Source organism: Meriones unguiculatus, chromosome 15 (genome assembly GCF_030254825.1).
Source record: "Meriones unguiculatus strain TT.TT164.6M chromosome 15, Bangor_MerUng_6.1, whole genome shotgun sequence".
Taxonomy (NCBI): Eukaryota; Metazoa; Chordata; class Mammalia; order Rodentia; family Muridae; genus Meriones; species Meriones unguiculatus.
In genome coordinates, this window is record NC_083362.1 from 57,766,272 (window position 1) to 57,792,252 (window position 25,981).

General features: G+C 37.2%; 2 protein-coding genes across 7 annotated transcripts in view; both read left to right on the forward strand.

Annotated features, from left to right (window-relative positions):
• The window catches only part of Spag16 (sperm associated antigen 16), a 910,901-nt gene extending 889,490 nt beyond the window's left edge, over nt 1–21,411 (forward strand). For all 6 annotated transcript variants that reach the window (XM_060368580.1, XM_060368581.1, XM_060368577.1 and 3 more), the window contains one exon: nt 21,086–21,411. In XM_060368580.1, coding sequence (XP_060224563.1) covers nt 21,086–21,261 — 176 coding nt within the window. In that variant the 3' untranslated portion in view covers nt 21,262–21,411. The remainder of the gene's footprint in view (nt 1–21,085) is intronic.
• Nucleotides 21,412–22,043: 632 nt separating this feature from the next.
• The window catches only part of Vwc2l (von Willebrand factor C domain containing 2 like), a 171,671-nt gene continuing 167,733 nt past the window's right edge, over nt 22,044–25,981 (forward strand). Inside the window, exons 1-2 of the mRNA XM_060368585.1 lie at nt 22,044–22,749; nt 25,028–25,497. Coding sequence (XP_060224568.1) covers nt 25,108–25,497 — 390 coding nt within the window. The 5' untranslated portion in view covers nt 22,044–22,749; nt 25,028–25,107. The remainder of the gene's footprint in view (nt 22,750–25,027; nt 25,498–25,981) is intronic.

The following is a 25,981-nucleotide window of genomic DNA, read 5'->3' on the forward strand; positions in this document are numbered from 1 at the left end:
GGGGGCAATGCAGATAGGTCCACATACATGGAAGCAAGCCAGATCCTCAGCCTTAGCCAAATGCGGAATTGTTCATGACAGAGAGCACTCACCATCGGGAAGGTGGAAGGCGGAAACCAGCTCCATCTTTAAGGCATAGCATTCCGCAGCTCTCTACAGTTCCCCCTTTTTGTTTTAGACGCATCAGGCAAGAGTAGAGGTGTGATCTCTGATATTAGAAATAAATTGGGACTTTGTACAGATGTTCATTTAGGTGTCATCCACCCAAAGAGCATCAGACCCGTCCGATACCTTTTTCTCAGAGGCGGGACCTGGGGCATCAACCCGCATGCAATCAGACATGCTCTTCTCTGGGTCCAAAGCGGCTGACCCTGAGTGCAGTGCTTAGCCTCGCATCCTGAGCGTATCATTTTAGCTTTTTATGGTATCTAACCATGCTTGGGGAGAATGTCCTGCTTCAATGGCTGTAAAGGCCTGAATGATCATGGCTGCATCACACTTGTGAGAAACAGCAGTGATTTTTTTTTTAAGAATTTTTCAGTTTGAGCTATTATATGTGGTTGATTTCTTAATATCAGGATTGCTTACAACCTATATTGTGTGGCAATTTAAAGATTTCATTATTTTAAATATTATAATGTTCACAGTTTTAAAGAGATACCATATTTTGAATGCTGATTAGAGTTATACGCAAGTGTAAAAGACTTTAAAAAGACATTGAGCACTTAAAATAAAATCATCCCGAGTCTATAAGTGACATGCATTTTTAAATTATAATTGAAAATGAGTTGTTAACTTCATGTTGGCTTCAAGCTTTCAATTTTGTTTTTGAGGACTTCCTCTTTTTAGAACAGCTTTAAGTTCTTAACAAAACTGAGAAGATAAAAAAAGGGCCACTCACCTCCTATTCATGCAGGAGACCCATCCCATCATTAACATTCTTTACCAGATGTTAAAACTCATGAGCACATTAGTTCATCATTACTATCCAAAGCCCATTAGTTCCATTTTGGTTTCCTCAGTGTTTTACATCTGTGGGTTCAACAGAATTCTTGTATCTCCACTATTATAGTGGGAGATAGAGGAGTTTTGTTCAACCTAGCATCCTCTTCCTTCCATCTGTGGCTTGTTCTCCACATAGTTGGAGTCGCCCAACCCATAGCTTTTCTAGATTGGCTTCCTGCACTTGGTAACATATGCTTGAGTCCCCAAATAGTTTTTGTGGCTTTATAACCCACTGCATTTTAGGACTGAATAATACTCAGTTGTCTGCTCTACCAGAGCCTCTTTACTTTGTCACTTGCTGAGGACATGTGGATGCTTCCAGGTTTAGCAACTATGACTAAAGTTTCTCTAATCATCCTAGCTTTGGTTTTTGTTTCTCTGTGTGTGTGTGTGTGTGTGTGTGTGTGTGTGTGTGCGCGCGCGTGCACGCATGTGCATGTTCACACATTTGCACATGTGCACATACACAGACATACATTTCTAATTCCTCTAGATAAATTTTGAAAGGTATGATGAATTAATGCATTACATATAGAATATATTTTACTTACTTGTGAAAAAAGCTACCAAAAATGCCTACCAGAGTAAATGGAGCATTTTGCATTCCTTCCAGTGCTGACTGGGAACCAATTCATGCTGCCCATTCTTGTCATCATCTGCTGTTGTCCATATCTTTGTTGGGGCCATCCTTACAAGTGTGCAGTAATACCACATCAGCATGCTATTTTGCATTTCTTCTATGACACATGACATGCAAGATGATTCCATATATGTTTTTATCATGGGTATGCTGTGTTTGATGAAGTCCCTGTTAATGCTCTCCATCCATTTCAATCAGGTTCATTTGTTCTCTTACTCAGCCTTACAGTTCTTTGTAGTTTTTGAGTATCCTCCATCAGGCTGTGGCTTGTCTGTTCACTGTTGTGATGGCATTTTTGCAGAGCAGAAGTTTTTAAATTTAACAAAAATTTCAGGATTGCTTTCTTTGAAACATGCTTATATATTTAATATTTTTCAGATACCAGCATGTATCTCTATGTGTAAGCAGAATTACTCAAATGCACTGTAGACATACATAACGCTAGAACACTCTGCACACCTCCGACAATAGTGAAACAGCTAAGTTGATAATAATATTTACCTTATTAAATGATTAATATTTTGAAATTTGGGGGAGAGGTTTTCACTATGTAGCCCTGGCTGGCCTACAACCTACTATGTAGACCAGGATGTCCTTGAAATCACAGAAATCCAAATGCTCTGCCCTCTCGAGTACTGAGTATGAAGGTGTGTGTCAGCAAGCCAACCACTTTTGATGTTCCTAAGCAATCATGTATAAATATGGAAAAATTAGTGTAAATGCCCATCTGCTTATCACTCAGATGCAGTAACCATCAGTATCAAGTTACCCATAGCTCAATGATCCCCCCTTCCACATTTTCATGTTTTGTTTTAAATTTCTGAAAAAAAAATCAAAGAATATATTCTTAAGGCCTCATTTCAATTTTAACAAAATTATGTTTGTTTTTTTTTTTCAAGAACACAACTTCACTAAACCAATGAAGTCTTTTTGCATATATTTTGAATGGCCTAGTTTAAAAGTACTTGCAATTATTTTTTTTTTATATCCTTATTCTAGAAAAACCACTGTAAGGGCTTCTGAAGGTGTGCAGATTTCCAACACTGAAGTGTTAACGATGCCAACCATGATAGAATAGCCCTTAAGGAAAGCTTTCTTGAGTTTGTGCCTAGAAATACAAGGATTAGATAGTGTTCCACAACTATAACTATGCTGTATGCTTCTAATTTCAGAGATAATGTTTTTTTCATTGAATTTAATAAAGAAAAGTCTATGTAACTTGCTACAGTCATGTTTCTCTAGGCCTGGTATATAAGTCCCCAACTGTATTAATAAACATCCATATTTGGCTAATGCAGAAAGGGCTGAGTTTGTAGAATGTTTTCCTTATTTAACCTTAGATTGATGCTCACATGATATTCAAGCTCTTTTTGTTCCTCTGCTTTGTAAATCTCCCTCCTGCATTCTGTCACCCCATAATACTTGAAGACACTCTAAATATTGTCCATTTAGTGAAATGAGTAAACTGATTCATTGACAAACCTAGATGTGGTTCTTTGCACAGCAATCTTTTGAGTGAGAAGAGGGGGGATGTGATGGCAAGATAACAGAAGGCACATCATTGTTTTAATGACCTTAAACATGGCCAATTTTCTTTTCTGATAAAAAAATTGACCTTTAATTGTACATGTTCAATGAATATCTAAAGTAAATTTGATTAGCTTAAATCGCTGGCTCTTCCTAAATTTGCAACATTTTGTTCTTCATTTTGACAGTTTTTTTATGTTTTCAGATTTTGTGGTAGACACTCATCCACATCCTTCTACCTGTCAGCCATTATAATAGCCTAAGTATTATGTATATGATAAGTATAGGGCTAAAGCAAAATATTAGGCTAAACCAAAATATGAAACTGCTTAGAAATAGAGGTACTCTTTCATGGGCTTTGAATCCAGGTAGCCATGAGCCTATTCTGTTGGGACCAACACAGAGAGAAAGCCTGACAGAAAGTCAGTTCAATGTAGATAGCAGAACTGACAGGCAAAGACATGTGGGCACACTTACGATATCAGTCTAGCTACTGATTTTTTTTTTCAGTTCGAGAGGGCTGCCAGTAGAAACTGTGGAGCCTGGTTTATTCCACAATTCCTTTTTATAGTCAGAGCAAAGCACCTTGATACAATGAATGAGTTCATTGAGAGGTCAAACATGTTTACCTAGACCACTTTTCTGTGTGATCCTCACACAAACAAAAGAAAAGTAACTTGGCCAAACATCCTGCCTATCCCTGTCTCCAGGGGAAGGCTATGGTAAAAACATGTTTTTCACTGAGAACTCAATAACAGAGCAGCCTGACAAAGAAGCAGTTCTCCGCAGGTCTCCTTTTTTCATATTTTTAAAATTGACCATAACTTAAGAGCTATGGAGCAGAAGATGGTGCCTGTCTTAGGTTGTCTCTCTTGAAAGATATATTCTTAGCCGTCATTGGTACATGGATTCCATCATTCATGCCCTGCCTTGGGTTAAATATTCCTCAGAGAGATCTTAACCTTCTCTGACTACCAGCCTCCACTAGGGTAGACACTGGAGTTTAATCTTATGCAGATAAGCTTTAAGATTCTAAAAGGCTTTGATGAAGGTTTTAATTATAATAAGCCAAGTATTCCTTGAATACCAGACCAATCAAGTCCATTTGCATTGTATCTTGTATCTAAGAGATTTCTCTGTACAATATCTTCTCCCGAGAGCAGAATGAAACAAAGGTGGGTCAGGAGCATAAGCCCAATACAGCACTCTGTTCATCATCAGGACTGAATTCATTATTGTCAGCAGCAGGAGCATCCTCCTTCCAGGAAACATCACACGCAAATCTCACCAAGCTTTCTGGGATCCACCAGGCTCCTTCAAGTGTCCTGCAGAAAAACTTAACATGCCTTCTTTCTCATATTAATACAGGGTTGGGGCCCTACCATATACTAGTAATTAGATCTTTCCATATTTATGTTTGGTATTAGGGTGCCGTAACTGATGAGCTGCAGAATGTCCATGTATATCCACGTTCAAAAATTTAAAATAAAGAGAGCATGATTAATACAATTCTGTGATGATTGGGATTATGACTCCCCCTCTTTTTTTGCAATTGATTCTTAAGAGATACATGAGCATACTCCACAATTCCTTAACCTTGAGGATTATATGGAATACCTCTTTTATGACTTGTATTCATTTGCACACAAAAACACTGAAAAGCTTGACTAATATATGCAGTACCATTATCAGTCTTTATAATGGAAGGAATGCCAATTGTAGCAAAACATTTTAAGCAATGACTTATAACATGTTTGGTGGCTTCTCCTGCTAAGTGAGTTGCCATGATAAATCCTGAAAAAGTATCAATTGTTACATGAACATATTTCACTTTTCCAAATTCAGGGGTATGAGTTATGTCCATTTGCCACAAATGATTTGGCAAATGTACCATATTGAGGTACATTAACATGTTCAGGACAAGAAGAACATAATCTTAAAATTTGTCTAGTAGCTTCTCTGGTAATACTAAATTGCTTTCATTTTATTTTAATATATAATTATTACCATTTATTAAAATTTATTCAATTTGTATCCTGGCTATGGACCCCTCCCTCATCTCCTCCTTCCCTTTTCTTCCCCTATGCCACTCCCCTAGTCCACTGATAGGAGATGTCCTCCTCCCCTTCTCTTTGATCCTAGCCTATCAGGTCTCATCAGGAATCGTTGCATTGTCTTACTTTGTGGCCTGACAAGGCTGGACCCTCCCAGGGAGAGGTGACCAGAGAGCCTGTCACTAAGTTCATGCCAAAGAAAGTCCCTTCTCTTCTTACTAGAGACCCCAATTGGATACTGAGTCTGTGGGCTACATCTGAGCCAGGGTTTTAGGTCCTTTCCATGCATGGTCCATTGTTGGGTTATCAGTCTCAGCAAGGCCTCCACGGCCCAGAATTTTTTGGCTCTGTTGGTCTTCTTTTGGAGCTCCTGTCCCCTCCATGTCTTTGGATCTCATTCTTCTTTCCTAAGAGTCCCTGAACTCTGCCCAACGTTTGGCTATTAGTCTCAGCCTCTGTTTCAATACCTCGATCAAGAGAGTCTTTCAGAGGTCATCTGTGTTGGGCTCCTGTCCTGTTCCCTGTCTTCTGCTTCTGATGTCTATCACATTTGTCCTTCTGAATGAGGACTGAGCATCTTCCCTAGGGTCTTTCTTGTTGTTTAGCTTCCTTAGGTGTATAGATTTTAGTATATGTATTCTATATTATATAGCTAATATCCATTTATAAGAGAATATATATTATTTGTGTTTTTCTGCTTCTGGGTTACCTCACTCAAGATGATCTTTTCCAGTTCCCATCATTTGCCTGAAAATTTCATGATTTCCTTGTGTTTAATAGTTGAGTAATATTTCATTGTGTAAGTGTACTGTGATTTTTTTTTCATCCATTCCTCAGTTAAGGGACATCTAAGTTGTTTGCAGCTTCTAGTTATTTTAAATAGAGCTAGTATGAACATGGTTGCAACTGATTCTTAACACATTTCAAACCACTTTTTACTATGTTAGGTAGATTTTCCTTTTTTAAGATTTATTTATTTATTTAAGCATCCTCCTTAGGGTCTTCCTTGTTGTTTAGGTTTTTTTAGATCTGTAGACTTTAGTATGATTATCCTATATTATATGCTTATTATCTGCTTATAAGTGAGTATATACCATGCATGTGTTTCTTGTTCTGGTTTACCTCACTCAGGATGATCTTTTTTAGTTCCATCCATTTGCCTGCAAATGTCAAGATTTCCTTGTTTTTGATAGCTAAGTAGAATTCCATTATGCAAATGTACTACAATTTCTGTATCCATTCTTCTGTTGAGGGACATCTAAGTTGTTTCTAGATTCTGGCTATTACAAATAAAGCTGCTGTGAACATAGCTGAGAAAATGTCCTTATTGAATGGTAGAGCATCTTTCAGGTATATGCCCAGGAGTGGTATAGCTGAATCTTGAGGTAGAGCTTTTCCCAATTTTCTGAGAAAGTACCACATTGATTTCCAAAGTGGTTTCCACTCCCACCAGCAATGGAGGAGTGTACCCCATTCTCCACATCCTTGCCAGCATGTGCTGTTGCTTGAATTTTTTATCTTAACCATTCTGATTGGTGTAAGATGGAATCTCAGGGTCATTTTGATTTGCATTTCCCCCATGACTAAGGATGTTGAGCATTTCTCTGCCATTTGATATTCCTCTGTTGAGAATTCTCTGTTTAGCTCTGTTCCCCATTTTTAATTGATTTGTTTGGTGTTTGTGCCTAATTTCTTAAAATTTTTTATATAGTCTGGATATTAGCCCTCTCTCAGATATAGGGTTGGTGTAGATCTTTTTCCAGTCTGTAGACTGTCATTTTGTTCTGTTGATAGTTTTTTTCTTTTCTTTACACAAGCTTTTCAGTTTCATGAGGTCCCATTGATATCAGAAGATGGAAAGATCTCCCATGCTCATGGCTTGGCAGGATTAACATAGTAAAAATGGCCATCTTACCAAAAGCAATCTACAGATTCAATGCAATTCCCATCAAATTACCAGCACAATTCTTTACATACCTGAAAAATTCTCAACTTCATATGGAATAACAAGAAACCCAGAATTGCTAAAACAGTTCTCTAAAATAAAAGATCTTCTGGAGGTATCTCCGTCCCTGATCTTAAGCTGTACTATAACAGTAATAAAAACTGCATGGTACTAGCATAGAAACAGAATGGTGGATCAATGGAACCGAACAGAAGACCCAGAAATAAACCCACACACTTATGGACACCTGAACTTTGACAAAGATGCCAAAACCATACAATGGAAAAAAGATAGCATCTTCAGCAAATGGTGCTGGTCTAACTGGATGTCTACATGTAGAAAAATGCAAATAGATCCATACTTATCACCCTGCACAAAACTGAAGTCCAAGTGGATCACAGACCTCAACATAAAACCAGACACATTAAATCGGTTAGGAGAAAAAGTGGGGAAAGACCCTAGAACTCATTGATACAGGAGACAACTTCCTGAACAGAACACCAACAGCATAGGCTGTAAGAGCAACAATCAATAAATGGGACCTCATGAAACTGAAAAGCTTCTGTAAAGCAAAGGACATCATCATCAAAACAAAACGACTGCCTACAGATTGGGAAAGAATCTTCACCAACCCTTTATCTGACAGAGGGCTAATATCCAGTATATATAAAGAACTAAAGAAGCTGAGAAGCAGCAAACCGAGTAATCCACTTAAAAAATGGGGAACAGAGCTAAACAGAGAATTCTCTGTAGAGGAATATCGAATGGCAGAGAAACACTTAAAGAAATGCTCAATGTCTTAGCCATCAGGAAAGGCTTTCTTTTAAGGCACTGTTCCAGGTTGCTGTCTGTCTTAGTGGGGAAGTCATGGTGGCAGGAACTTGAAGCAGGTGATCACACCATCTCCATACTCAAGGGCACGGAGAAAAAAAATTTACTTTGCCTAATCCTCTGCTCACTGATACAATTCAGAACCCCAGCCTAGGAAATACTGCTACCCACAGTTAGGCTGCATCTCCCCACATCAATTACTGTGATCAAGGAAGACCCCATAAGCCAACCTGATCTAGAAGACCCTCAGTGAGACTCTCTTTCTATGTGTTTCTACATGTGTCACCTTGAGAATAAAAACAGGAGGCTATAAAAAATTTCAGGTAGGGGCCTGGAGAGATGGCTCAGCAGTTAAAAGCACTGGCTGTTCTTCCAGAGGACCTGAGGTCGATTCTCAGCACCAACATCTGTAGTGGAATCTGATTTACTCTTCTGGTGTGCATGAAAACAAATCATTCATACACATAAAATGAATAAGTAAATCTTTCAAAAAAGAGGAAAAATATCCAAAAACATAGAAAATTGAAACTAGTGGCTTAGTTGTTTTTTTTTTTAAACTAACCACTATAAGACATTTTGAAGATAAATTAAATAACAAAGCTATGTTCTTAAGTAAGGTATTGTGAAAGATTTGGAATTCAAGGCTAGCCTTTTAGAAGGTTGAACTTTCAGCCTTAAAGTAAACATTTATTTAAAAAAATTATACTCTATTTAAACTAAATGATTGGCCACTTAATTTATATAGAAGTGTTGGTTTTCCATCTGTCACTTCCACCCAGGTCAGTTGTATTTTTTTCATATATTTTCTCTTTCACTCTAACTATTTTTAATATTTCTGTTCATGTAACCATCTTCACCCCTTTCTGTTTTCGCTCCCAATGGAAAAGAATGAGGTTCTAAAAATAAGGATGTGATTACTAACAATTCACCACCCCACCATTAAGTAACAGATGTCAACAGTGTCTTTTGTCCACAGTCAAAACCTCCATATTCATAAGGGGGGATTCATTTATGGTGAAGTTATTTCTGACACTAGTGCTTGAACATTCTCAAAATATTAGAACTTTGCTTTTTGAGTTTTAAAATATAGCAATTGGTAGAGTCTAAAAAATAAAAAAAATGGGACTATTAAAAGTCATTTTATTTCTTCATACAATAAAATTAATTAAACTTTTAATTAAAAGACTCATATCAATAGAAGCCTTTGGATTCTTTCCCTATTCAAGAACAATAGGCAAAGAACTCTTCACAGTCTCTGACCTGCTCAGAACTGTGCTTTGCCCCAGCTTATCTGACTCTCAGAAATGAACCAGAACTCAAGATTCCCTCTGATATCAGTAAATACCTCTCTCAAGTGTTTGTAAAACTCCAGGTGCATGGGGTCCCCAAATAAATATTATTCCAACACTGATCAGCTGCATAGGTGAAGACCATGTTAGGAAACGGGTCTACAAGGATTTCTTAATAAGAGCAGGTGGCTGTTGATAGTCTAAATAGATTCAGTAATTAGTTAAACATTTTTAGGACTTTAGGTGCATCTCACAAGGGATTTCGGTAATGTTTAAAAGACAGCTCATGGAAGAGAGCACCTGTTCAAGAATTTCTTCATTCACTTTATCCTAACAAGGGGAATATATTTTGAAAACAACACACTGTAGGACACAGTAATTTTTTAATTAATTCATCTGCTATGTTTTACAAATTTGGGGAGTGTCAATGAACGGTCTCCCTAAGATAGATACGGATTTTTGGGGTGTGTAAAAAGACAACAATTGATTTATCTATTTAGTTAGTTACTTCTTGTGAAAAACTTACAAAAGCAACACAAGAGACTATTTGCCTACCTAATAAGTAGTTTTTCAGACCAAAGTTAAGTGATAGTGTGTTTTATCTTCAATATCCCATCTATTTGAATAATTTGAATACATTATGTGTTCTAAATAAGACAAACATTTCCGTTAGTCTGAAGTCCCACAGTAGGACAATGAGCTGTACCCTGCCCTAATTACTATTATTTGTATAACATTAACTATGAAGAGAATTTAAAATCTATTGTTTATGTTTGCACACATTTTTATATTACAACACATGGTTTCCATTTAAGTAGCATTCCCTACAAAAACAAAAGTACTGAAAAGTTTATATCATTTAGCCAAGCTAATTCTTAATATTTTAAATGATGTATTATATTGATCAGCAATAGGATTAAAAATAAACTAAATTGCATTTCATATATCCTTCAACTTTGTTTTTGAAATTCTCAGTAATTACCTAGGTTGAGCCATTAATGCAAATCCCTAAAACTTAAGTAGTTTCTTGATACTTTTCATTTTGAGGCATCTTTTAAAGAAACAACAGATGCCTCTCCACATGCATTCAAAAAAATCAATATAATTAATCAATAACACTCTCCACAGGTAATAAATGCTGAGAAGCATTTCTGCCTATCTGTATTGATCGAGAGAATTGCTTCAAATTGGTTCTGATGTGTATAAAAATCATTTCCTTATTGATCAAAGCCTGTCTTCTCCTCTCTGATATGTTATTTCATATTGGGCACACAATTGTTTTAGTCTCCACTCTTGGACTTGTGATAAATAAATTTCCTGTGATCTGTGTATGATATTAATTTGAATGAAATAGAATATGAGTGTTTTGTGTTTTTAGGGGAACGGTTTGCACAAAATTCAACCAAATCATGAATAATCATGAGAACTTATTGTACTTATATAGAATGAGAAATGGAATGATGGATTTCATTCACATTTTCATTATTCATGCTAAGTTTAAGCGTTTTGGATCAGCTTCTATTTCTTATAACATAATTCTGTTCCTACAACTACATACATCTAATCTAGAATGACACTTCTAGTGATTAAATAATAATAGAAACGTAAATATTTTTAGTCCAAGTTTGATTTGTAATCTTGCTATCAAACTGTATTTCTATAACATGTTTCTATAACATGTTCAAAACTTAGGTAGCTGTGTAACCTTCTCTGTTAATAATATGTGTAAATGTATAGATACCACATAGTAAGAAACATGTCTTCAATCTTAATTTTCTGAGCAAAAATATTTGATGTTTGAATAGAGAGAGAATTTATTAAACCTCATTGAAAGGATCCATGTCACAGTTACCCTAACAGTACCTGATAACTGGTAGCTCACAGGAGGAAATTTTATTGATCAATTAAAGAGTTCTCCAACATAGCTCAGCCCCTGAGTACATTATCCTTCCAAAACAACAACAAACCCAAAAGATTTCTGTCAGCATTATTTAGAGAATTTCATAACCATATCACCTCTTTTCCTTCTGTGAGTATTGCATTACCAAATGATGTGAGTATACTGCCAAGGAAAACAGTAGTAAACAAAGACATTCTTGAAACGTGCCTTGGTTAAAATGTTCTCTTCATGCCAGTGGTTTCTGCTTTGAATCCATGAAACATGAATCATCATATTGACAACTGAGGTCCAGTTTACTTTGTCAGTCTACCAAATTAATTTTACCTTAGTGCTGAAAAGATATTTCATGTAAAAACAAACCAAGTTGAAATCATTCAACTACATGAAAAAAAAACAAACAAACAAACAAACAAACAAACAAACAAAAAACCAGCTGCTTTTTTGGGGAACAATGGGCACAAAGAAATAGGTAACATACCTTCACTATATTTAAAAAAAAAAAAAAGCTTCTTGTTTCACTCACTATTTGGGAAAAGCTGAGAGGATGCTTGCTGCAGATAGACACATCAGAAAGTGGATAAATTTTTATTTGTTTTGCCTAGACCAAAAACAAGATGATAATTCTTGTATAGCATGTGACTATTGAATACTTTCCCAAAGTTGAGGAAATGGCTTTACTGTATCACCAAAGGACTATTGATTCCTGGGAATGTTGGATGCTCTTCAAGCTTTCAAAGAATAAAGGCAACTCTCCTAAGTCCCATGCTTATTCTTAGCAAGCTAGATGTACAATCAGGTCCTTGTAGCTCATAAATACTATTAAAGTAATAGCAAAATGAGTGTTTTGAAATATTTCTTAGAGTCAACCCAGATTTTTACTTTAAAGTATTTCCTAGGAACATACATAAGTCCAGCTGGAAACTGGAGCTGAATGAACAAGGATGTTTACTCTGAGTCATGTTGAAATTTAGTAAGGGAAGCTTAATCACAGTGGGGAGATGACATTGAGGCAATCGATAAAAATTCATCCAGAGGTATTAAAGCATGACGCAGAGGGTAAGAACATGAGCCTTGGAGTCACAGGGATTCCAAATCCGGATTCCACTAGTCATATATGGGGTGGCCTTATTGAAGTTGCTTTAATCTTTCTAAACCTCATTTTCTTCCTCCATAAAGCAAGGTATCTCCCAGCACTGTCCAAAATAAAAATACTTGTAAATGTTATTTGTAGTCACATTTTCCAAAAGGTAAAAATAACAATTGTTTTAATATATTGCATAGCTTTCAAATAGAAATCAGTCTATTTTACTAAGTATCATATATTTGAAGTGAAATTATTTTAATATATGATAACAGAAAGTTATTCGTGAAGTACATGATATTATTTGTTCATGGGAAATATCTGAAATCAGGGGAGCATTTTATAAATTCTCTACAGCATTTTATTATGCACTACAGTTCTTCTAGCTGAATTTCAAATCCATAGCACAGATATATTTTTACCCCATACGGTTGTTGTGACGGTAAAGTGAAATAGTACACTTAGAGGACTTAGGACAATGCTTGGAAACAATAAGCCCTAAATCAGTTACAACTTTAATTATGACCCACTGAGAGTATTGATTACAACACTCTCCTTGTTAAGTTGGGAAAATGCACAGGTGTTGGGCATGGCACTTGTCCCTGAATAAATACAAAGCTAAGAGTATAGAACATATACATTGCTGACAATATTTTGGAGGATCTTGTTACTATGTGAAACCCAGGAGGAAGGACTTCTCAGAATGTGGTTTACCAAACAATTTTTGAAAATAATTTGGACTGGATGGCTTGGCTTTTTGTCGTGAAGATATAGCCAGGGAACATAAAGATAGCTAAGGAAAATGTTCCACATCAGACATTAATAAAATAAATAGTTCAAAGGTAGTAGAACTATACTTGAGTGTGCAGTGTGGGTTTAAGTCAACTGTAGCGATATTAAAAAGCATACCAAGATGCTTGGCATTCTCTACTGTCAAAATACAAGAGTGCAAAGAACACAAACTTAAGAGCCAAAGACTAACAGATATATGTGATAGTGATTTCTGTCAAGACCATGGATGTTTTAGTTTTAGAGATTTACACTACCATAAGGTTGACACTGGATGACACAATTGAGTTTGACATAGACAGTCAATTTAAGAGCTTATTTACTTAGGGATTTTGGACTCGGTTGCATTCAGAGTAGAACAGTGACTCTTAAATTTGCAAGAAAAACCCCTAATACCTGTAAATGAGTGTCTCTGTGTGTGTGAATTTTAGTTTGAGTTTCCCCGAGTCCCTCTTTGTCCTGAGAGAAGCTTATCAGCATCATAAGGTTGAGGGAAGAACATGGGATGTACACTGTTCCTTCTTTTCCATAGGAATAAATGCGAAAGAAGTGGAACCATATGCTTTTCATCAAAATATACTAAAATATATTTGTGCTCTAATAGCAGGCTGTGGCTTCAGGTAATCATGTCTTAAGCACCAATTATATCAAGTTCGATGAGTGTTAAAAATATTGGGGTAATAGACATTAGGGAGAGCTGTTGACTTTGGGAAAGATTTGTCTGGATGAGGAAGGGAGTGAAGAATTGAAATGTTTGCCGGTCAGTGGTGGCACATGCCTTTTTTCAGCACTCTGGAGGTAGAGGAAGCTGGATAGAGATCCACCTTGATTGAATTCTGTGTTTGAGGGCAATAGAGCAAGTTTCAGGACAGTCAAAGCTACACACACACACACACACAAAAAAAAAAAACATGTCTCAAAGAACAAGACAAAATAAAAAATTTGAAAAGCTCTTTCCACCACTACCTCTGTCTATTCTGTCTCCCCTTCTAAGTGAGATTTATGTACCTTCCCTTGGATCCTCCTTGTTATTTATATTGTTTGGGTCTGTGACTCATAGTATGTGTATCTTGTATTTTATGGCTAAAATCCACTTATAAGTGAGTACATAACTTGTGTATCTTCCTGGTTCTGGGTTACCTCACTCAGGATGATATTTTCTAGTTCCATCCATTTGCCTGCAATTTCATGATTTCTTTGTTTTTAATAGCTGAGTGTAGTATTCCATTATGTAGATGTGCCAGAGAAGGAACAAGGCAGGAGAGGGGCATAGAGAGTTAAGAGGGTAGAGATAAAAATTGGGAAGAGAGAGACAGAGAACAGAAGGCCTGTAAACAAAAAAGAATAATAAGGGTAGGGTTATCTGTGACAAGCTAGGGACCTAAGTCAGGGTGGGCTCCTTGGAGGATATGAAGGGGACTCAAGCAGAGAGGCCATAGAGACTGAAGAGAACACCCTCTAACTAGTTTAGTAGAGGGAGAGGAACACTAACCCACCCACAAAAAATCCATCCAAATTTTACCCTGCCTGCAAGATGTGCATGGATGAAAATAGAGCAGTTAGAGCAAATATTGAGGTATCTCAGTCAACCAGTGCCTGGCCCAACCGAAGACCCTCCGTATGGGAGAGTTCCAACCCCTGACACTATGAAGGACACTCTGCTAAGCTTGCATGCAGGAGCCTGTCAGAGTTGTCCTCTGAAACACTTTACCCAGCATTGCCTCAAAACAGATGCTGAGATTCACAGGCAAATACTCGACCATGCTTAGGGTGTCTTGTGGAAAAGTGGGAGGAAAGAAAGAAAGAAAGAAAGAAAGAAAGAAAGAAAGAAAGAAAGAAAGAAAGAAAGAAAGAAAAAAGACCTGGAGGTGACAGGAGCTCCACTGGACCATGCTTAGGGTGTCTTGTGGAAAAGTGGGAGGGAAGAAAGAAAGAAAAAAAAAAAAGACCTGGAGGTGACAGGAGCTCCACAAGAAGACCAACAGGGCAAACTAAGCAGGGCTCAGAGGGGCTTCTGAGACTGAATTATCAACCAAGGACCATGCATGAACTAGACCTAGGTCCCCTACAAGGCAGTAGCAGATGGGCAGGTTAGGCTTCGTGTGGGTACTCTAGTAAGGAAAATGGGGACTTTATCAGACAGGGACTTACTTGCTAGCTGTTTGATAACTTCCCCAGGGCAGGACTGCTTTGTCAGGCCACACAGGACGAGAAAATGCTCACTCCTGTTGCAACTTGATGAGCTGGGGTGGATGGGAAAGAGAGCCCCCCTTTTCTGAGGAATGGGTGAGAGGGGAGGTAGGAGGGAGAGGGGAGGATGGACGGGGCTGCAACCAGATGTAAAGTGAATACATAAATAAATAAAATAAACTTGAAAAGCTTAAGATAACTCCTAACATCCTTAGATGCATACTCTCTAATGCTAATTGTATTTCCATACACACAGATATCAAAAGTTCTCTAAAAATTCTTTAGTTTGGAAAAGTGCCAATAATTTTTCTGCAGACTTGAGTTATACAAAAGACATTGACGAACATGAAAATTTTCATAAAATATTTGTGCATAGGTTTTGCTTGTTTGTTTGTTTTTTAAGTTCCAGATGCACACAGTGGTGCATGCCTGTAATCCCAGCACTCCAGGAGGCAAAGGCTGATGGATAGCTGTGAGTTCAAGGCCAGCCTGGTCTAAAAAGTGAGTCCAGGACAGCCAAGACTACACAGAGAAGTGGGTTCCCTAGTAAGGGGAACAGGGACTGTCTCTGACATGAACTCAGTGGCTGGCTCTTTAATCACCTCCCCACTGAGAAGGGGGCAATATTACTAAGCCACAGAGGAAGACAATGCAGCCAGTCCTGATGAGACCTGATAAGCTAGTCAGATGGAAGCGGGGGGAGGACCTCCCTGATCAGTGGACTTGGGGAGGGGCATGCGAGGAGAAGAGAGAGGAAATAAGGGAGGGGGCTACAGCTGGGATACAAAGTGAATAGACTCTAATTAATATAAAAAATAAAAATTAAAAGCAACACTAAAAAATGAAAAAAGTGCCAATATTTTATCTGCATATTTTCTTTAATATTTGGTAGTTTATACTACATGAATTTACACTTAAATAAAATGGTACAGATGTCAATCTATTTTATAGGTTAATTTCTTTTATAACTTTCTTAAGAGAGTATGTAGAAAATGATGCTAGTTCAACTATTTGTGTTTTTGTGACAAATCCAGCTGAGCCTGCTTTATTTCAGAGGGTATTTAGTGGTATTATTTTTTTCTTCAAAAATTTGCTTACTACTACAACATAAATAAGTTTTGTTGTTTAAATAAGGTTAAACATTTACTTAAAACAAAAATTTTGAGAAATACACATGTTTATAAAGATCAATTATTTCATTTAATGTCAGAGATTGGAAGAAACTTAGTTCAAAACCAAATGGAATTTGCATATTTATCAATTAAGTAAGAAGGAATTATACTCATTGATAAAATAAATGTTAATCATGGCTTTTGAGACCCAAAAATGTATATATAAATATCAGCTACTATGAAATTAATCTTCCTCCAAGTTATGTTTTCTTTCTTAATGGAAAAATTGGGCAGGCTAATTTCCTGAATGTAACAGACAAAAGCAATGTCATATTTCATTCAATGGATATTTAAATATGCCATGCTTTATTTGTATGTGTTTCTGTAGTTTGTGAAAGGGAGCAAAAAGAGAGAGGAAAAGATCTTGAGGGAGGGTGTGGAAGTGATAGTAGAATCCATGTGACGTGAAAGCAAGAAGAGCCCTTCGTGGCAGGAAGGTGACCAGACAGGCCAGGAAGGTGGGGACAATGGGGCAAGGAATTGTGGTTGAATAGTAAGAATTAATAAATGGGACCTCATGAAACTGAAAAGCTTCTGTAAAGCAAAGGACACCATCATCAAAACAAAACAAATGCCTACAGATTGGGAGAGAATCTTCACCAACCCTTTATCTGACAGAGGGCTAATATCCAGTGTATATAAAGAATTAAAGAGGCTGAAAAGCAAAAAAACAAGTAATCCAATTAAAAAATGGGGAATAGAGCTAAACAGAGAATTCTCGATAGAGGAATATCGAATGGCAGAGAAACACTTAAAGAAATGCTCAACCTCATTAGCCATCAGGGAAATGCAAATCAAAACGACCCTGAGATTTCACCTTACACCCATCAGAGTGGCCAAGATGAAAAACTCAAGTGACAACACATGCTGGAGAGGTTGTAGAGAAAGGGGAACCCTCCTCCGCTGCGGGTGGGAATGTAAACTTGTACAACCACTCTGAAAATCAATCTGGCCCTTTCTCAGACAACTAGGAATAGCACTTCCTCAAGATCCAGCCATACTACTCCTAGGCATATATCCAAAAGAGACTCAAGTACACAATAAGGACATTTGCTCAACCATGTTTGTAGCAGCTTTATTTGTAATAGCCAGAAGCTGGAAACAGCCCAGATGCCCCTCAACTGAAGAATGGATGCACAAATTGTGGTACATCTACACAATGGAATATTACTCAGCAATAAAAAATAAGGAAATCATGAAATTTGCAAGTAAATGGTGGGAACTGGAAAGGATTATCCTGAGTGAGCTGTTCCAGAAGCAGAAAGACACACATGGTATGTACTCACTTATATAGACATATAATATAGGATAAACCTACTACAATCTGTACATCTAAAGAAACTAATCAAGTGGGAGGACCCTGACTAAAATGCTCAATCCCCATCCCAAAAGGCAAAGAGAATGGACATCAGAAGAAGAAGAAAACAGGAAACAAGTTAGGAACCTGCCACAGAAGATCTCTGAAAAGCTCTGCCCTGCAGACTATCAAAGCAGATGCTGAGACTTATGGCCAACTGCTGGGCAGAGTGCAGGGAATCTTATGAAAAGTAGGAAATAATAAGATCTGGAGAGGACAGGAACCCCACAAGGAGAGCAACAGAACCAAAAAATTTGAACACAGGGGTCTTTCCAAAGACTCATACTCCAACCAAGTACCATGCATGGAGATAACCTAGAACCCCTGCACAGATGTAGCCCATAACAGTTTAGTGTTCAAGTGGGTTCCATAGTAGTGGGTAAAGGGACTGCCTCTTACAGAAACTGATTTGCCTGCTCTTTGATTACCTCCCCCTGATGGGGGAGTAACCTTACCAGGCCACAGAAGATGACAATGCTGATGAGATCTGATAGACTAAGATCAGAAGGAAGGAGAGGGGGACCTCCCCTATCACTGAACTTGGGGAGGGGCATGAGTGAAGAATGGGGAGAGAGGGTGGGATTAGGAGGAGAGGAGGGGGAGGTTTATGGGGGATACAAAGTGAATAAAGTGTAATTAATAAAAGTTAAAAAATAAATAAAAAGAAAAAAAGAATGAGGTAAAATGACATGTCTATTAAAATGTCATAACAGAAACTATTACTTTGCATTCTAACTCAAAGATCTAGTAAAAAACACCAAACCCTTTGTATGTACCTTGGACAATTTTATTTTTAACCAAGACTGATATACTAAACTATATGTTTTTCAGTCATATGGTTTATTTTTTAGAATATATATGTTCATAATTTGGTATAGATCATTTGATATAAAATTAAAAGCAGACATGACTTGTAATTTATTATCTTTTTTCACCCTTTCATGTTTATCTGCCATTTTTAATTTTTGAGATTATTATATCAACATTTCTCCCTTCCTCTTCCTCCCTCCAGATCCTCCTTTACCTCCCTTCTTATTCTCTTTCCAATTCACAGCCTCTTCTTTTATTAATTGTTATTGCCTGCTTATTTGTATATGCCTATACATGCGTATACCGAAATACCACCTTCCCACTGTGTATTTTCCTTGTATGTATTTCAGGACTGGCTATTTGGTATTGGATAGTGCATTGGTGCACTCTTCTCTGGGGAAGACTATTTCTCCTGCTCTCAAGGTTCCTTAGTTACCTGTGGTTCTTAGTGTGGGGCTGAGGCCTTTCCTCTCTTAAAGCAGTAAATCATCTTTAATTAGTAACATTACTCCACGCTTCGCATAAATTCTTGCGAATCCAGTTAAAATTACATTTCTGTGTTGTCATTCCATTGCTGAGGTTATACTATAGATGCTTTTAAGGTCTGTCGACTTCGTGTGGCAAATCCTATGTATACCATGGAACACAAACGGAGGTCAGAGAACAAGTTCTAGCAGTGTATTCTACTGTTAGGATTTTATTAATAGGACACATGCACTGTAGAGATAAATGTAAAAGTACATCTTAAAAACTTTTAAATTCTTTTCATAGGTTTCTTGCAACTCTTCTAAATCATTGTGTAAACGATTAGCTTTTTTACTGTGAAACTTTCAAAGATCACCTAAGTCCCTCTGGATATGTTTAAATCTGACTTTTACAGATTCAACCACAACAGAAATAGTGGTTTCAAGCTAAGTCCTTCTCTTTATGGGCTTTGGTTCTGTATGGTTCTAAACATTTTAAAATCTAGTACTCTTTCATGGCTGTTGTAAAAAAAACTGCAAGGGAAAAAAAATCCTTGTGTTTGAATTTCAGGAAACTCACAAAGAGCAGTTACCCATAGAGTGAGGCTGGAAATGATGTCCATGTGCAATGCCACCGTCAGCAAGGACTGAGTACAAGGGGGGGTTATAATAAATATTCACATCTGCTGCTTTGGACATGCTAATCCATCCTAAGGATGTTTGCTGTGTCAGGCTTTGTTCTAGATGAAGAAACCCAGTAGTTATAAAGGTTTGCAAACAGGCCATATTTATCATGGTTACCTTGACTCTTAAAGCTTCTCTCTGTTTCAGAGGCAGCTATGATGATTTGAGGATGATATGTGATGAAATATTTCACCACACTTTTCATAGCGACGGCCTTCTTGAATTCTTAGTATGAAACAGACAAATTCCCTTTCAGGATGTATCACCTACCCAAATTCTGTCCAGAAGGCATGGCTGATACAGTGCCATCTGGATGTGGAAACGTGATGGTTACAAGTCTGTAGTTTTGAAGTGTTTGTGTTTGAACATTGGTTCCTTCCACACACAATGAACAACTTGCTTAGCCTTGCCAAGCCTTCATCTTTATGGGGGAGTTACTGCAATGTCCTCTGTCATAGGGTCCTTCTAACAATGATTCACGTCAAGTATCCAGTGTGGTATCAGCATGTTAAAAGAGTTGAATAACTTTTAAACTCTGTTGTTGGGATGATAATACACCTTCTATGTATGATTAGATAACCAATGGCAAATTTAATGCTTATGTCCTAAATTCAGGTGAGATATCCTACTGGAGTTTATCAATAAAATTATTAAGTAAAATTAAGTTATTTTAATTTTTTGGTACTCACTAAATATATCATAAGAATTATAAAATGCACCACACTAAACTTGGATTACTTTATATATTTTTATTTGCAAGAATTCAGAAATTTAAGTCAAATTAAAAGTCATATAATTTTTAGGAAGAAATAATTATTTTTTCATTTCAACTCCAAAGAAAATGTATTGAATTTATAGATATCCCAACTGTCATAGATTTATACAATGACTTAGCAGAATTATAATAAATATATTTAAAGCAGGTAAATACATTTTATATCTTCTAGGATAAATACATATATATATATATATATAATATGTTCTATTTCCCATTTAGATAGGTATTCATTTAAGTTATTTTAATATATTCATATGAAAAATAAAGTTGTCTTCTTTAGTTCCTCTCAATCTCATCTCAAAATGATCTGTCAATCACAAATACTAGAATGATGGGGCATTCAGAGGTCATTACCTCTGAATGTTAAGCAAGTAGAGATACTGGCTTTTATTCTAAAGGTATCCTACTTATGGCTCAAATTATCTTTATAGACAGGAGTTAGTTCATATTTAACGGTATCCTAACATAAAAAAATTAGTCTGTTGAATCACAGTCAAAACAAGATAAATTGGTGTGTTGTTTACCCACTGTGACTGCTTGGGACAAATCTCTGTTTCTCTCTCTTCCAGGTCGAGTTTTAGCTCAGGCGAGCGCCAGCGGGATTATCCATTTGCTGGATCTTAAAACTGGGCAAATTCACAAACTGGTGGGCCATGAGAACGAGGTCCATACTGTGGTGTTTTCCCAGGATGGCAAGAATATGTATTCCGGAGGATCTGACGGCACCGTTCGACTGTGGCTCTGATCAGCAGCACACCCTGACGCAAAGGGCAGTCCCTCTCCGGCCCAAAACTGCTCCATATAGTCTGCTTGCAAGCCAGTAAGCAACGGGCTAAAACAGCCAATAAATAGCACAGTGTTTTAAAACAAGCTTGGGTGAATACTACGTGCCCCATACCGCTACAAATAAAAATTACAACTTTTTGCTCATTTATATGTCTGGTTTGTCCTCCCATTCTCTTTCTCTTTCTCATTTGGTTAAGAATTTAGAGACAGGGCGTCTTTGCTAGGGGTTTGGAAGAAACAGCTTTACAATGACGCCTAATGACAGACTAGATGAATTACAAGACATTGATTTTTAACGTTAGAGAACAAACTGCAGGAAAACGCGGCTACTTTTTTTCCCCCTAAATCAAACACGAGCTATAGAAGACCCAAAGTTGAATTATGCATAGCACAAGAAAAACCTTTCTATAGCCAGAGGGTCAAATAGAGCAGGCAAGCATACATTTTCACAGTCTTTGACAATGAGTGAGCTTTATCTATTAGTAATAACCAACGACTGCAGATGGCTTAAATCTAAATCTAAGTCCCCGGAACTTTCGTCTCTGCAGCCCTTGCAAGAATGCATTAGGTGAAACCACATCTTTTTTATTTTTTTTTATTGTGATTTAAATGCAAATAAGTGTCTCGCACGCAGAATCCCCCCACCCCTTCCCGCTCGCATCTGCTGTATCAAGTGACTGCTTAGACAACACTCCAGCCTGGTCCGCGGAAGCAGCTGGAGGGGGGGGGGGGGGGGGGGGATTCAACCAAGCTGGGCTCAGAAGCCAGTTGTTGGCGCTGTCCGTGGTGCTGAGGAATTCCCGGCTGCCGGCAGGATGAGCTCCGAATCAGCAGTCTGCAAACTGCTCCCAGGGATGCCAAACCCCAGCTAAAGTTGCGCCTTCGCTTCGCGTCCACAGTTACAGTCTTCTGGTGTGTGAGAAGGGATTCAGTCAACATACTGTGGACGATGCTGCTTCTTCTGCCGGTGGAGTGGGCTTTAAGCTTCAGTATGCTGTTTCTGTTTGTGATCCTCAGAGCCTAGCCAAGTCACCTCTACTGCCGTAGCAAACACGGTGGAAGTGAACCCATGTGTGGAGGAGGCGTAATCTGCCAGGAAATTTCATAGAAGGATCTAAGAAAACGCTAACAATAAGTTCAACATGATTCTGTTACCGGGGTCCGGATTTCCACAGGACCAGCACTGCTTCTTGCTTTGAATTCTGAAGACAGGTCCAAAGCGTATTTCTATGTGTGTCTGCTGTGTTTCTCTCTGGAAGGGTGGGAGACTGCTTCTTGGCTGTGTTTTGAAATGGGAGGTAGAGAGGATGGATTGCCTTTAATTCATGCCTGAAAATGCATTCTTTGGGTGACTAAAGAGGACCGGCTTTCCTAAGAGATACCTGACCTTTAAGTTCAGATTGGTCTGTGACCCCCCCAGCACCACCATTAACCTCAGAGTGACTAGGTAAGTGAATCTTATGACATGAGTTGTATTTGCTTTCTCAAAAAAAAAAAAAAAATAGATGCAGTCATTTTAAATCATATGTAGCAATACACGGAGGGGGTTAAAGTTTAGCTGGGAAGTGATCCTAAGCTCCAGTGTTTGCGTTCCTATTTAAAATCTTCAGATAACGGTGTTGTTGGATTTCTCTAAACTCCCCCTTTACAGTAGTATCTTAAATGGCACTACAGCATATTTATTATGATGAAGGCTCTTTAAAAAAAATAGCCTAAGAACTTTGTTTCATTAAAAGGATATGTATCCCTCATAATAAAAGCATGCTTAATGTTAATTTGAAGCAGACACCCCACCCCTATTTTTTTTATCTTTCATTTTACATTTCTTATAACCTGGTACATTAATGCCTACCTGTGGCTTACAAAATGATCATTTTCTGCCTGGGTCATTCTAGAGCAGAAGCCGGTGTGTATTTCACATGGCTTTTCTTGCATGTATTGATAGGCACTGCTGTCTGCTGTGAGGAGGCACGGTAGCTTCCTCGCCTTGCAAGATAAACTTTCTGCATATGGGAGAGGGGCACAAATGTATGCTTTAATCAGTACAACATCTTTATACCTTTCCAGAAGCCCCCACTGTGTTTGTGGTCTCTGTAGTAATTTAGAAGAAAAAAAAAATGCTTTGTCAAAAGGAGCTCCCAGCTTCTGAAGTAGAATTGTAGGTTTGCATTTTCCTGTTCTGTCATGACTCATTATTTTTGACATATTTTAAGAGAAATCCATCTCCTTTATCATTACCCCAAAGGAATTCACCCAGAAGGAATTCTAATATCAGAGAATATTGAAGGAGTAATAATACCAACCTTCTCTTAAAGAGAATATGAATACATTGCCTTCCATTTTACTATTACCAGAATTTGCATATCTAACTTAAGATGCAAATATATTCTAAGAGTTTATGAAGTTTTATAACATCCTCTTCATCACACTTAAAATTATCATAATTGTATGATAGCCTGAAAAGAAGTGGCTTGTCACTGTTTTTAATATAATTTGGAAATAAAACAATGAATAAAACTTAGATATCTTGAAATGCCCTACATACAATCTTAGTGATATTGGCATAAAGCCAATAGCATTTAAATAGATGAATGGGATGTTTTATAATGGTCTTTCTTATTCATTACTCTCCAAAATTATATTTCCCCCAGAGACTTTGCATAAGTTAGCTACTTTAAATATTCAAAGGAGATCCCATTGCCAACACTTACTACCAAATACTAACACTTAGGAAGCTAACAATAGTAACCCGGATAATAAGTCACACAGTCTGTGAATGTTGATGCTTCATTAATATTTTAAGAAACTTTCACACAAAGTTTTGTTTTCTGACATCTTTGTCCAGATTAACTGAATGCAAATGCTTTGGTCATTTCAAATGAATTATAATTTCATTAAAATGTGAATGTTATTCATATTATATGGAAAGAATCAACTTCAGATAATATTACATGGCCAGACCTTCATCGCTATAAAATTTGTAGATAGGTCTTTCCTGCCCACTAGGAGCTTACCTCCTGCATAAAAATAAAGATGTGGACAATAGTATAAATGGCTTTGTTTATAACAAGTCTATTTCAATAAATTAAATTTTGTATATTTTTTTAGATATGTTTTCTCTTATTCACCATGATTATTGTGCTATTTCTTTATATCTAGTGTCTTCCACATTCAGAATGTGAGCATGAGAAAGATTGTCTATATACAGGATCCATCTCATTTAAACTTGCGTCCAACTGAAGTTTTATTTTTTCAATTCCCTTGCTTTTAGAATTTATTGCTTTACCCTACTCTCTTGTTTTCATGCAGATTATTATAACATCTACATTCTATTACTTACTCATCCAATTCAAAGAAAAATATGGATGTGATTTTAAATATTCTTTAACTATATATCAATAGCTACTTTCAATCACCTTCTAATACTCAGTGAAACCACTTCTTACAATGTGCAAAGAGGCAGATCATTGGAACTCAAAAGAAAAATTACAACCTGAAGACCCTTAAGTAAAATAACTCCATAAATGACCTTTAAGAAAACTGACATTACCAAAGTCCACTATTCAAACTTAACAATAAAGTATAGACAGTTGGATGAACTTAGTTTGTTTGAAGTCTCAGTGTCTTCCAAATTGAACCCATACAAACAATTTAAGAGCATGGGCTTAAATGCATCTTTATTCTCTTTATATATGTCAAATTATCTTTTAAATATTTATTTTCAGCCCACCCCTCTTGCATTCCCATGGAAGGAGCTGAGTGTATTTAATATTAGGAGAACATCCAGAAGTCTGTGAGGAGGGGGATGGCTCTTCATATTCATGAAGCTTGCATACTGCTATTGGTCATCCCTGGATTGGTCACCTCTGCTGCCATCAGTCATGAAGACTATCCTGCTGATGAAGGTGACCAGGCTTCCAGTAATGACAATCTGATCTTTGATGACTATCGAGGGAAAGGGTGTGTGGATGACAGCGGCTTTGTATACAAGTTGGGAGAACGGTTTTTCCCTGGGCATTCCAACTGTCCGTGTGTCTGTGCTCTAGATGGACCGGTTTGTGACCAGCCAGAATGCCCCAAAATTCATCCGAAATGTACAAAAGTGGAACACAATGGATGCTGTCCCGAATGTAAAGAAGTGAAAAACTTTTGTGAATATCATGGAAAAAATTACAAAATCTTGGAGGAATTTAAGGTATGAGTTACCCTCCATATTTATTGAATTCTAATTTTTACCATAACATGTTTAGCAGAATACATTAAAATTGAAGCTAGAAAACATAAAAGAATATGATTCTAGGAAAGATAAGTAGCACCGTTGTTGGCAGAAGACCAGTTGATTCATTGGCCAATATTTCACAGTAATATTTTTATTCAGAAGTCTTCAGCTTATGATTTATACCTTTTCATTTTTAACCCTTAAAAACATTGCTTCTGCGTTTTTACAAAAAAAATTGTGAGGGAGATGGTTTGAAGGATGTAGCTGTTAAATTAATTTTCATATTCTGTTAGTTTTCTGGCTTATTAGTCTGTATGTGGACCCATTTACCAATGGCCTTGACATATTTGTTTACTATGTTGACATGTACTTACTACAGAAGAAAACTCAGAGCTGTGATCTTTATATTAAGGAAATGCATCGGGCCTACTTGTCACACAGCAGGGCTCTGGCTCATCAG